Source organism: Rhinoderma darwinii, chromosome 5 (genome assembly GCF_050947455.1).
Source record: "Rhinoderma darwinii isolate aRhiDar2 chromosome 5, aRhiDar2.hap1, whole genome shotgun sequence".
In the NCBI taxonomy this organism is placed as follows: domain Eukaryota; kingdom Metazoa; phylum Chordata; class Amphibia; order Anura; family Rhinodermatidae; genus Rhinoderma; species Rhinoderma darwinii.
The window spans coordinates 204,976,957-204,991,490 of NC_134691.1; the positions used below are offsets into that span (position 1 = coordinate 204,976,957).

Consider the following 14,534-nt stretch of genomic DNA (forward strand, 5'->3'; position numbering starts at 1 on the left):
CTAGATCCCTTCAAAAACGCCAGGAAAAAAATGCACTAAATAAAACCAAAAATACACGTAGAAAATGCATGAGGCTTTTTACATGCTTTTCAAGTTTGGCACAAAAAACTGCATCCAAAACTATCTGTTTGCCCGGGCCATGTACATACGTATTAAAAATGTATTGTTCTCTCTTTAGACTAATTTAATTCTTTGTATCTTTGCTCAAAACGAAGATTCTCCATTCCCCTTATTAGTTTTGTTTCTTTTCCTTTACCTACATATGTACATATTATTTGAAAACGAAAGTAATTGCTTCCAGTATATTTTTTTCCTCACACCACTTTGTGTCCTTTCTTTTTGCTTTTTCAGTTTGAGCCTTGCTGCGCTCCGTCCTGCACCCAGCACACGCTAGTCAGCGCTTGACGTCCTTGCCGGCCTCCGTAGGACTGAGTTTGGGCTAATCTACGTAAGAGGAAGTAGGTGCAGAGAGTGTGACTTGCGCATACGAGGGCCTGTCATAGAGTGGTGGTTATATGACTTACAATCGGCTCTGAATTACACGAGTCACTAGAGGCTGTGGACCATGGCGCTGGTCTATGACAACTTGAAGCTGTGAGTAGAAGCCTCTTGTACGGTCTTCGTGTTATGTGTTCTCACTATGTCAATGTACGGACTGCTATGGCTCCTTCTCCCCCCCCGTCCTGTATGTATACGTTATATTAGAGTGAGGGCCAGAGACTGTAGCTGCTGCCTACCTCTTCCAGTCTGGTGATCTGTCACGTGACGAGGCAGCGTAGAGCTTTACCCCAAAATCCTTTAGCTTTTTTCATGTATGTGCTGTGTAAATGTTACCCATATTTCTAATGGTCAAGGACAGTTGTTTTGTCAACTGATCCCACATGTCTGCACTGGAAGGCTGTCCCATTATAGCCGGCTGCACAGAAAGCCTGCGGCACAGAAAGCCTGCGGCACCATCTCTTTATATGATGCTAAATGGGTGTCCTTATATTCTATTTTGTTTTTTTTCACAATGTATGTTTATATTTTACAGTTTTGTATTATGAATAATTATGAAAAGCTCTCGTTCTATAGACTTCTGTAGTGTTTTATCTATGAGGTACCACTAGGTGGCGCATATTCTTGCTCTCAGGTGAAGGTGAGGGTATGTTCACACGAAGGCGTCCGTAACGGCTGAAATTACGGTTATGTTTCAGCCTGAAAACATCCCCGTAATTTCAGCCGTAACGGCATGTGCAGGCGCTTGAACGCCGCGTCAATTACGGACGTAATTGGCGCTGCTATTCATTGAAGTCAATGAATAACGGCTCCAATTACGGCCAAAGAAGTGACAGGTAACTTCTTTGACGTGGGCGTCTATTTACGCGCCGTCATTTGACAGCGGCGCGTAAATTACGCCTCGTGTGAACAGACAAACATCTGCCCATTGCTTTCAATGGGCAGATGTTTGTCAGCGCTATTGAGGCGCTATTTTCGGACGTAATTCGGGGCAAAAACGCCTGAATTACGTCCGTAAATAGGCCGTGTGAACATACCCTCAGGGTTACACGGCGACTATGGCCACATCACAAGTAATGAATATTTTAATGTGGCTGTGTTGCGACCTGCAAGTTATTGCGACGCGACAGTCGCAAGAAATCCAGTAGGGTTGGATTTTTTGCAGCGGTCGTGTCGTGGCAACCTGCTGGTCAAAGTGGCTGTGTAGCCCTAGTCTAAAGCAACCTTCCACCCCGTAAGGCTGGATTCACACATTTTGGTTTTGATGCAGTTTCGGAGAAAAAAGGTGCTTAGATGAGTCAGTTATATAAGGAAATAGAAATGTCATGTCTTATAAGAACATGGTCCTTTCCAACGTGGTTACTTGGAATCCACGAGTGAATTCTGTGCGGAAGTTCTGCAGCAGTAGCAGCAAAGTTAATGAGATTTGAATAAATGTCACGCACACGCTGCAGAAAAAAAATCTATAGCCAAACATAAATTGACCTGTGCTATGGCTGTTACATCTGCAGCGTGACCATTTATGCTGCAAATAACAAGTGTTGGGGCTTTTATCCTCTCTTCTCTGTCCAGGCTGGCTCATCCCACTTTTCATCCCATGTGACTTCTGCAGCCAATCACAGGCTGCAGTGGTCACATGGGCTGTAGCTATCTCAGGAGGCCAGACTGCACGGAGAACAGAGGAATAAGTGCTATGACAACGGCTGGGGGTAAGTATTTTCTAGTTTAATCTATGTTCACACTGAGTATTTTGCCGAGTTTTTTAAAGAGCCATTACGCGCCAGACGTATCCACTGGCGATCCAGCACTGCTGCCCCAGAGCTCCCTGCTACTCTTTGTTGACAGTGCTTCAGCGATGACCTGCCCGTATACCCACTTGATAGCTGCAGCTTTATTGTGCTCTATACCACTTAGGCCAGTGATTGACTGCAGCGATCATGGTGTACAAGCATGTCATCGCTGCAGCACTGTCCACAAAGAGTGTCATGGAGCTTGTTATAGAATAGAAGGAGCTGCTCAGATTGATGAGTTTTTTTTTGTTTAGGGAAAAGATTCAGTATAAGGGCTTATTCAGACGAACGTGATATACGTCCGTGCAACACGCGTGATTTTCACGCGCCTCGCACGGACCTATGTTAGTCTGTGGGGCCGTGCAAACTGTCCGTGATTGTAAAACTCACGACATGTCCTATATTTTTGCGTTGTTCGCGCATCACGCACCCATTGAAGTCAATGGGTGCGTGGAAATCACGCGTGGCACGCGGAAGCACTTCCGTGGGACGCGCGTGATTCGCGCAACAGCAGTAAAAACTATGAATGAAAACAGAAAAGCACCACGTGCTTACAAACATCCAAACGGAGTGTCATAATGATGGCGGCTGCGCGAAAATCACACAGCCACGCATCATATGGTGATGACACATGGAGCTGTTAAGTGCCCTTTGCGCACGCAAAACGCAGTGTTTTTTGCGTGCGTAAAACGCACACTCATGTGAATCCAGCCTTACTTGTGATTTATAGCTCGATATCCACGCTCACTCTTGGCTTTGGAGTCCAAGGGGCGGTCCTAACCAGTGATTGACAGCTACCTCGTTATGCATGCTCATACTGGGATGACTGTCAATCATTAAGTGAGACCGCCTACTGGACTCCAAAGCCCAGAATGAGCAGGGGTTAAAATTGATAAATTACACGTTTTACTGAATCTTTTCCCACTAAACGATATATTAATCTACTCCGCTTCTCCTGCTCTATAACATGCTGCCTGCAGATTGGACTGTATCTTCTACGTGACAGGTTTCCTTTTAATAACCAATCTTGAGATCATTATTTGGGACCCTAGAATCTACATTAGATTAATCTTTCTCAATAATGCATATAGTAGGGACAAACAGAACTATTTGGTGTCTGAAGAATGGAAAGTCATGTGCAATCTTAATAACTGTAAACGCCCATGTCTTTTCTAGTTGAATGCCTGGCAATAGAAGTTGTTGCCTTGTGTGAAGTCTCTAAATATTTTATTCAGATGTTAATTGATACCATTACAGTGCTCAACGTGGTTTGTCACAGAGCCTTGTTATATACTCTGCAGTGTAATACAGGTATATTTTACTCTTCTGTAACTAGGCTCTAGTGTATAGAATTGTAACCGTAAGATAAAGAACATAGGTAGGCAATGCTGCAATGTTTAGGGCCTCTTGGAATAACTGCCTATATTATGATGCATTATGTTTCAAAGATATAAACTAGGGCATATGGAAAGTGGTAATCCTGATGAGAAATCTCAGGCAATCAATAGTTAAATCAATTACTAGAATAAGAACATGGTTAAATCCATCGCCATCTTTAGTAACTTAACCCTTTAACCCCTTAAGGACGCAGCCTAGTTTTGGCCTTAAAGAGGCTCTGTCACCAGATTTTGCAGCCCCTATCTGCTACTGCAGCAGATAGGCACTGCAATGTAGATTACAGTAACGTTTTTATTTTTAAAAAACGAGCATTTTTGGCCAAGTTATGACCATTTTTGTAGTTATGCAAATGAGGCTTGCAAAAGTCCAAGTGGGCGTGTATTATGTGCGTACATCGGGGCGTTTTTAATACTTTTACTAGCTGGGCGCTCTGAAGAGAAGTATCATCCACTTCTCTTCAGAACGCCCAGCTTCTGGCAGTGCAGACACAGCCGTGTTCTCGAGAGATCACGCTGTGACGTCACTCACAGGTCCTGCATCGTGTCAGACGAGCGAGGACACATCGGCACCAGAGGCTTCAGTTGATTCTGCAGCAGCATCGGCGTTTGCAGGTAAGTCGATGTAGCTACTTACCTGCAAACGCTGATGCTGCTGCAGAATCAACTGTAGCCTCTGGTGCCGGTGTCCTCGCTCGTCTGACATGATGCAGGACCTGTGAGTGACGACACAGCGTGATCTGCCAGAAGCTGGGCGTTGTGAAGAGAAGTGGATGATGCTTCTCTTCAGAGCGCCCAGCTAGTAAAAGTATTAAAAACGCCCCGATGTATGCACATAATACACGCCCAGTTGGACTTTTACTTTTAAACACACCCACTTGGACTTTTGCAAGCCTCATTTGCATAACTACAAAAATGGTCATAACTTGGCCAAAAATGCTCGTTTTTTAAAAATAAAAACGTTACTGTAATCTACATTGCAGCGCCTATCTGCTGCAATAGCAGATAGGAGCTGCAAAATCTGGGGACAGGGCCTCTTTAAGGCTCAGAGCCCATTTTTCAAATCTGACATATTTCACTTTATGTGGTAATAACGTCGGAATGCTTAAACCTACCCAAGCGATTCTGAGATTGTTTTCTCGTGACACATTGGGCTTCATGTTCGTGGTAAAATTTGGTCGATATATTCAGTGTTTTATTGGTGAAAAATTGCAAAATGTAGAGAAAATTTAGCAGTTTCTTCACAGAACTTATTTGAATTGGGCTGGGAATTAAAACAAAATTTTTTTTTTCAAATAATATGTAGTTTTGGCTGAAAATTTCTTATTTTCACAAGAAACAAAATACCCCATTCTGTTGCGCAATTTGTTCTGAGTGGCGCAATACCCCATTTGTTGTGATAAACTGCCGTTTGGGCCCATGGGAGGGCTCAGAAGGAAAGGACCACTATTTGGCCTACTGGGGATTTTCTAGTGCGAAGTCATGTATGCAGAAGCACCTGAGGTACCAGTACAGTTGAAACCCGCAAGAAGTGACCCCGTTTTAATAACTACACCCTTAAGGCATTCATCTAGAGGTGTAGTGAGCATTTTGACCGGAGACCTACACCCCATAAACTGTAATGTGGGTTCTCCCGGGTATGGCAATACCCTACATGTGGCTGTTATCAGCTGCCTGGGCATACGGCAGGGCTCAGAGGGGAAAGACGAGGGGGGATAAGCTGTGCGGAGTACATCAGGGTAAGTAAAATTGGGGTAAATTATAAACCAAGGGATGTATGATAAATTTTAAAACTGACTTTCATACAGAGCTCTGGTTATTCGGGACACGTGTCACATTGATATATTGTGTCATCCCTTATAGCAGACTTTGCACCTCTTTTGACTTTTTCCCTTCTTGCCAGTTTGGGGAACTTCTCCTGGAAAGTGTTGCCGCCTTGGTACGATGCGTGTGGCCTCGCTTCCAGAAGTACTGGGTACCCCCCTTCTTGGTCCCTAAAGATTAGGTTCTTGATAATCACTTCTTGAAATTCCAGGAAAGTTCCCGTCTGGCCTGCACATCGACGTAGCACGTACGCATTGTACAATGCCATCTGTATGATGTGCACGGCCAGCTTCTTATACCACACCGCATGGCGCTGTAGGGCTTCAGGATTTGATCTGACAAGTCCACACCTCCCATGTACCTATTGTAGTCCAGGATGCAGTCTGGTTTGGGGGTGGCCTTCCCTTCATATATCCTAAACCTGTAGGTATACCCGCATGCACTCTCGCAGCTTATACATCTTCACGCCATACCTTGCCCTCTTACTCGGCAGGTACTCGTGGAATTGAACCCTCCCTTTAAAATGTACCAGGGACTCATCAATAGAAATACACTTCTCGGGGGTGTATGCTTGGGAAAACCGGGCACTGGAACGGTCTAATAGGGGTCTCCGTTTATACAAACGGTCAAAACTGGGGTCATCTCGGGGTGGGCACAGCTCATAATCAGTATAATGTAAGAAGCGAAGTATTGCCTCATTTATTTATTTTTTTAGGTTACAGTTCAGTTCTGAAGTTGCTTTGAGGGGCCCATATATTAGAAACCCCTATCAAATACCCCATTTTAGAAACTAGACCCCTCAAAGTATTCACAACAGCATTTAGAAAGTTTATGAACCCTTTAGGTGTTTCACGCGAATTTAGATCAAAGTAGAGGTGAAATTTACATTTTATTTTTTTTGTCAAATCCTCTTTATACCATTTTTTTTTTTTTATAACACAAAAGGTTTTATCAGAGAAACGCAACTTAGTACTTATTGCCCAGATTCTGCCGTTTTGAGAAATATCCCACATGTGGCTCTAGTGCGGTAATGGACTGAAGCATGGGCCTCCGAAGCAAAGGAGCACCTAGTGGATTTTGAGGCCTCTTTTTTTATTAGGCACCATGTCCGGTTTGAAGAGGTCTTGTGGTGCCAAAACATTGGGAACCCCCCAAAAGTGACCCCAATTTGGAAACTAGACCCCTTGAGGAATACATTGTAGTTTTCTTGGGGTGCATGCAGCTTTTTGATCAGTTTTTATTCTATTTTTAGGTGGCGTGGTGACTAAAAAACAGCAATTCTACTATTGTTTTTTTATTTTTATTTTTTTTTTATTTTTTTTACAGCGTTCACCGTGCGCTATAAATGACATTCACTTTATTCTGCGGGGCGATACGATTACGGCGATACCAGATGTTTATAGTTTTTTTTTTTATGTCTTATGGCGTTTGCACAATAAAATACGTTTTGTAAAAAGTCATTCACTTTGTGTTACCTTATTCTAAGCACCAGAACGTTTTTATTTTTCAATCAATAAAGCCGTGCGAGGACTTATTTTTTGCGTAACGAACTGTAGTTTCAATCAGTACCATTTTTCGGTACATGTGACTTTTTGATCTCTTTTTATTCCATATTTTGGGAGGTGAAGTGACCAAACAATTGTGATTCGGTTTATTATTTTCTTTTACGGCGTTCACCACGCGGGATAAATAACGAAATAATTTTGTAGTTACGGACGCGGCGATACCAATTATGTATAGTTTATTTGTTTTATAGATTTTTATTAATAATAAAGGACTGATCAGGGAAAAGGGGGGATTTTTACTTTTATTACTTAAAACTTTTATTTTCTTATTTTTACACATCATTTTTTTTTTTTTACTTTGTCCCACTAGGGGACTTGAGGACAGGAGGCCCTGATCGCTATTCTATTACACTGCACTACATGCGTAGTGCAGTGTATTAGAGCTGTCAGCTACTCACTGACAGCAAGCATAGTGGGTCCTGACTTTGTCAGGACCCACTAGGCTTCCGTCGATGGCATAGCCGGACGCCATTGTTAGGTGTCCGGTTGCCATAGTCACCATCGCCAGCCGCTATCGTGTAGCAGGCTGGCGATTGTAGCTTAACCCCTAAAAAGCCGAGATCGCTATTGAACACTGCACTGTTAATCAGAGGGGACACAGCGATCGGTCCCAGCTGTAGGAGCTGCGGCAGCTGCTGTATGAGACAGCAGCTGTCACAGCTCCTGCATGTGTCGGGAGGATGGCCAAAATGGCTGTTACTCCCTTGATGTAATATTCCGTCGCTGAGCGCGAACGTATTCGTTAGCGCGACGGAATATTACGTCGCTGAGCGCGAAGGGGTTAAACATGAACATTAAGACAGTCCCCTTTTTTTTTTGTTCGTGACACATGACTGCGATTTAACGGAATCTACAGTGTCTTGCTAACAGTACTCGTCCCCTACAAAATCATCCGATTTGTCTGGATTACAAATAACACTTAGGCCTCAATCAGACGGACATCTTGTACCTGTATTTAACTGCCAAGGTCCAGATGTAACATCTGGATTAAAGATTGTTAAATACATGTAAAATATGGCATCTGACAAAGCCCTTCCCGGTTTGTTCCAGTCCACATTTTTTATTGTAAACCAGTATGTTCTTAACCCCTTTGTGGCCACCAATACACCTTTTCACGGCGGTCACTAATTCTAAGGGGGCCTTACTCTGAAGCATTAGCCTTCTTATGGCGCATCAGAATAAGCCCGTCGCGGGTGTCCTGTGCACGGAGGAGCGGGTGCTTGGCTGTCTGGTGACAGCAGGGCTCTTGCTGTTACTGCCGGGATTGGAGTTGCCTTAGATGCCATGGTTAATGACGAGCGCGGCAAGTGACTGGTTTACAGAGGGGGGCTCCCTGTCTCCCATTGGCGACCCGTGAATACGATCGTGGACTGCCAATAGGTTGCCATGGCATCCAGGGGCCTGCCATGGCTGTATGCCTATTACACCGTGCCATAGGCATGGCCTAATAGATTGCCTGTCAGTTTTGCACTGACAGGCAGTAATGCTTTGGTTAGGTATACTAAATATACCAAAGCATTATAGAAGCGATCAAAGCATCGCATAGTGGGACTAAAAAAATGATTAATCTTATATATATATTTTGGAAAGTTTGTTTGAACCCTGATTTCCCCCCTCCCCCCCCCATTGGTTTAAAATCAGGGGATTGCACTGACAGGCTCTGCCCCTATTGATGACGTGGCAGCCCATAATTGGCTGCAACGTACATAATTCCTCGTTGAATTGCCTAACACAGCAGCACTGCGATGTTGGCCACAGCGGGTTTACACGGAGGCAGGACAGTTGTTCTGTCTCGTATAATTGAGGGACTAAAATGCATGGAGAAGCAATGAGCGATGGAGGGACTAATGGTAAAGATGAGGAGCGAGGAAAAATGATGCCAAATGGGCATGAATCAGAAGTCCCCGCCCCTCATCCACCACTTCGTAGCTTAGTCTAGGAGCACTGGCGTAGGATTTTTATTTCCTAAAGCGAATACATTTTTTTTTGATCATGTGATCATAGTGTTAAGGATATTTAATGGTACTTCCAATAACATTGGGTCTGGTGTCACCAGTATTCCACCCGTACTTACGGACCCATTTTTTTCTGCGCTAATCGGCAGCCCCTTCTCTCTATCAGTGCTGGAAAGAGAAGGGGCAGCCCTTTCGAGTAGAGTTTCCGCAGCGATTGAAAGTAAAAAGTTCATACGTACCGTTGTCTTGGTGACGCTTCCCTCTTGACATCCAGTCCGAACTCCCCGGATGACGTGGCAGTCCATGTGACCGCTGCAGCCTGTGTTTGGCTGCAGCGGTCACATGGGATGAAACGTCACCCCGGGAGGCCAGACTGGAGGAAGAAGCAGGTAAGTTAACTTTTAATACTCTCTAATTATTATGCGGGTCGTGCTCCCATATAAAGAATGGGAGCACGGTCCGTAAAAAGCAAAAACAGGACATGTCCTATCTTTTGCTGAGCCTTTCTACGGCACGGACACCTTCCTGTAAATATACAGAAAGGTGTCCATGGGGAATAGAAGTGAATGGGTCCGTAATTACGGACGAATTCTACGTTCGTTTGCAAGGAGCCTTACAACACATAATTGGGTATTTAAATAATGAGCTTTTACTCTATACCGTAAGTCAACCTCCCGAGCAACGCCGGGTATAAATGCTAGTGTCAAATAAAGTTAATTAAAAATCGTATTTTTTTTTTCATAGTGTAAAAAAACAACACATACATGTATCGTCGAGATCGTAACCAACTGTACAATAAAGTTAACATGTTCTTAACCCCTTCCCGACATTTGCCGTACATGTACGTCATGGAAAGCATTGACTTCCCGCATCTTGCCGTACATGTACGCCGAATGTTTGGGACCGGCTCAGAAGCTGAGCCGGTGCCATCATCACCGGATCTCAGCTGTATCTTACAGCTGACATCCGGCTGTAACGGCGGGGACCGAAATTAGCTTCGATCCCCGCCATTAACCCCTTAAGTGCAGCGCTCAAACGCGATCGCTGCACTTAAGGTGTTTGCAGCTCATCGGAACCCCAGTAATGAAATTGCCGGGGTTCCGGTGGCTGCAATGGCAACCGGAGGCCTAATACTGGCCTCCTGGTCTGCCTAGCACCGAAGCCGGTCAAGATCCGCCCGGCGGCGGAGCCTGATCGGCTTCCGTAGCTGCCGGCAAGATGGCGCCGGGTCAGGAGCTGATCCGGCATCATCAGCGGTGGAAGTCAGCTGTACTGTACAGCTGACATCCACCTGTAACAGCAGGAACCGGAGCTAGCTCCGATCCCTGCCATTAACCCCTTCGATGCAGCAATCGAAAGCGATTGCTGCATCGTAGCGGTTACTAGCGGATCGCCAGCCCTGACAGGCAATCAGGACTGGCGACTGCTGTTATGGCAACAGGAGACACAATGGTCTCCTGCTCTGCCATTACGGAAGCCGATTTAGACCCCACCGGGAGGCGAAGCCTAATCGGCTTGCTGTCAGTGAATGACTGACCGATCTAATACATTGCACTACATAGGTAGTGCAATGTATTAGAAAAAAAAAAATCTGACCGTTGGACCTTCAAGTCCCCTAGTGGGACTTGAGAAAAAGTGTTAAAAAAGTGTAAAAAAAAGTGCAAATAATAAAAGTTTGAAAACAATAAAAGTTTCAAGTAATCAAATAAAACACAATCCCCTTTTACTCTTATCAAGTCCTTTATTATTGAAAAATAATAATAAACCATATGTATTTGGTATCGCCGCGACCGTAACGACCTGAGGTATCAAAATATTATATTATTTATTGCACGCGGTGAACAGCGTAAAAAAAACCGTAAAAAACGTTATCAGAGTTTCTGTTTTTTAGTCACTTTGCCCTACAAATGTTAGAATAAAAAGTGATCAAAAAGTCGCACGTATCCAAAAATGGTACCTATAAAAACTATAGCTCGTCCCGCAAAAAACAAGCCCTCATACACCTCCGTCGACAAAAAAATTAAAAAGTTATGGTTCTCACAACTTGGCGACAGAAAAAATACATTCTTTTTACAAAAGTAATTTTATTGTGCAAAAAGTTGTAAAACATAAAGTGCTATAAATTAGGTATCGCCGGAATCGTACTGACCCGCAGAATAAAGTTAACATGTATTTTATAATGCGTGGTGAACGTTGTATAAAAAAAACGAAAAAAAGCTGTGCCAGAATTGCGACTTTTTGATCACCTTTTATCCTATTTTTTGGGATGCCAGGTAATCAAAAAGTCGCATGCACCCCAAAATGGTACCAGTAATAACTACAGCTCGTCCCGCAACAAACCAGCCCTCATACCGCTACGTCTATGAAAAATAAAATTAGTTATGGCTCCAATAAGTCAGGAAATAAAAAAATATGCAGTTGTGCCCGAGGGGAACATTTCTTCTGTTTGAAGAGGCGATTTATCAAGGACCTAAAATTAGGGAACCAGGAAAGGGAGGGCCCAAACATATCCGCTGGAAGCGACGGTGCCCGTATTATACCATCACAACACTTCCTAGCAAAATTCCCCAAACTACAAAGGCGCGGAGTGTGGACCAAAAGGGGGATAATAAAGGACGTCCTATATCAGTGCGACACCGGCCTGTGCAGAAAGGATTGCTTCACAGCGTAACACACATCTATGGATTATTTTATTGTTTTTTTTTACCCCATTATTATACCACCTGACTATGCCCCTTATATACTCCGCCCGGCTTACATATGCCCTACATTATAAACGGAAACACCAGTAAGACTCCAAACAAAACTACTAACAAGCAAAATCCACGCTCCAAATGGCATTTCCTCCCATCTGAACCCCACAGCGTGCCCAAACAGCAGTTTCCTTCCACATATATGGCACCGTCATACCCGGGAGAACCCTTTTAGCAATTTTTGGGGTGTGTGTCTCCAGTGGCATAAGCTGGGCACGACATATTTGCCACTGAATGGCATATCTAGGGAAAAATATACATTTTTAATTTGCACCATCCACAGCGCATTCATTTATGGAAAAGACCTGTGGGGTGAAAATGCTCACTACACCCCTTAATAAATGCCTTGAGGGGTGCAGTTTCCATAATGGGGTCACTTCCCAGGGGTTTATTTTTATTATTTCACATCTGAGCCTCTGCAGTTGTGAACCAATACTTTGTAAATCGCCAAATTAGGCCTCAATTTTACATGGTACGCTTTCACTCCTGAGCCTGGTCGACTGTCCAGGCAAGAGATTAGGGCCACATGTAGGGTGTTTCTAAAACCAGGAAACCCAGCATAATAATTAGAGAGCTGTCTTGTTATGGTGGCACAAGCCGGGCACCACATATTGTCCACATATCTGTGGAAAAAATCCCATTTTCACTCTGCAACAGCGAGTTCACACTAATTTCTACAAAACACCTGCAGGGTTAACATGCTCACTACACCCCTAGGTAAATGCAATGAGGGGTGTAGTTTCCAAAATAGGGTCACTTCTGGGGGCTTTCCACTGTTTTGGGCCCACAGGCGCCCAGAAACCAATCTAGCAACATCTGCACTCCAAATGGCGGTCCTTCCCTTCTGAGCCCTGCCGTGTGCCCAAACAGCAGTTTATGACCACATATGGGGTATTGCTGTACTCGGTAGAAATTGCTTTACAAATGTTGGGTTCTTTTTTTTTTTCCTTTTATTTGTTGCGAAAATGAAAAAATTTGCGCTAAAGCTACGTCTTATTGAAGAAAAAGGATTGTTTTTATTTTCACTGCCCAATTCTAATAAATTTTATGAAACATCTGTGGGGTCAAAATGCTCACTACGCCCCTAGATGAATTCCTCAAGAGGTGTAGTTTCCTAAATGGAGTCCCTTTTTGGGCGTTTATTGTTTTTTCCCCTCAGGGGCTTTGCAAATGTGACATGGCCGCCGCAAACCATTCCTGCTCAATGTGATCTCCAAAAGCCAAATAGCGCTCTTTCCCTTCTAAGCCAAGCCGTGTCTCCAAACAGCTGTTTATTACCACATGTGGGGCATTGTTTTACTCGGGAGAAATTGCTTTACAAATTTTGTGGTGCTTTTTCTCCTTCAGTCCTTGTGGAAATGAGTAAAAATAAGCTAAACCTACATTTTCTTTGAAAAAATGTAGATTTTTATTTTCAGGGCCTACTTCCAATAATTTCTGCAAAAAACCTGTGGTGTCAAAACACTCACTATACCCCTAGATAATTTCCTCAATGGGTGTAGTCTCCAAAATGGGGTCACTTGTGGGGGGTTTCCACTGTTTTGTCCCCTCAGGGACTTTGTAAATGTGACATGGCCTCTGCAAACCATTCCTGCTAAACTTGAGCTCCAAAAGCCAAATAGCGCTCTTTCCCTTCTCAGCCCTGCCGTGTCTCCAAACAACCGTTTATTACCACATGTGGGGTATTGTTTTACTCGGGAGAAATTGCTTTACTAATTTTACGGTGCTTTTTCTCCTTTAGTCCTTGTGGATATGAGAAAAAAAATCGCTAAACCTACATTTTCTTTGAAGAAATGTTGATTTTAATTTTCACGGCCTACTTCCAATAATTTCTGTAAAAAACCTGTGTGGTCAAAATGCTCACTGTACCCCTAGATAATTTCCTTGAGGTGTGTAGTTTCCCAGATGGGGTCACTTTTTGGGGATTTTGACTGTTTTGGCACCGCAAGAGCCCTTCAAACCTGACATGGTGCCTAAAATTTATTCTAACAAAAATAAGGCCCCAAAATCCACTAGGTGTTCCTTTGCTTCTGAGGCCGGTTCTTCAGTCCAGTAGCACGCTACGGCCACATGTGGGATATTTCCTAAAACTGCAGAAACTGGGCAACAAATATTGAGTTGCATTTCTCTGGTAAAACCTTCTGTGTTATAAAAAAAATTCTACTAAACATTTATTTCTGCAAAAAAATATGAAATTTGTAAATTTCACCTCTACTTTGCTTTAATTCCTGTGACATGTGTAAAGGGTTAAGACATTTTCTAAATGCTGTTTTGAATACTTTGAGGGGTGAAGTTTTTAAAATGGGGTGACTTTTTGGGGGTTTCTAATATATAAGGCCCTCAAAGCCACTTCACAACTGAACTGGCCCCTGTAAAAATGGCCTTTTGAAATTTTCTTGAAAATGTGAGAAATTGCTGCTAAAGTTCTAAGCCTTGTAACGTCAAAAATAAAAGGATGTTCAAAAAACGATGCCAATCTAAAGTAGACATATGGGGGATGTTAATTAGCAACAATTTTGTGTGGTATAACTGCCTGTCTTACAAGCAGATACATTCAAATTGAGAAAAATGCTAATTTTTGTAATTTTTCGCTAAATTTTGGTGTTTTTCACAATTAAATACTGAACATATCGAGCAAATTTTGCCAGTAGCTTAAAGTCCAATGTGTCACGAGAAAACAATCTCAGAATCGCTTGGATAGGTGAAAGCATTCCGGAGTTATTACCACATAAAGTGACACATGTCAGATTTGAAA

General features: G+C 43.3%; 1 protein-coding gene across 1 annotated transcript in view; it reads left to right on the forward strand.

Annotated features, from left to right (window-relative positions):
- The first annotated feature begins 382 nt into the window (after window positions 1-382).
- The window catches only part of SACM1L (SAC1 like phosphatidylinositide phosphatase), a 227,553-nt gene continuing 213,401 nt past the window's right edge, over window positions 383-14,534 (forward strand). The window contains exon 1 of the mRNA XM_075826884.1: window positions 383-594. Coding sequence (XP_075682999.1) covers window positions 566-594 — 29 coding nt within the window. The 5' untranslated portion in view covers window positions 383-565. The remainder of the gene's footprint in view (window positions 595-14,534) is intronic.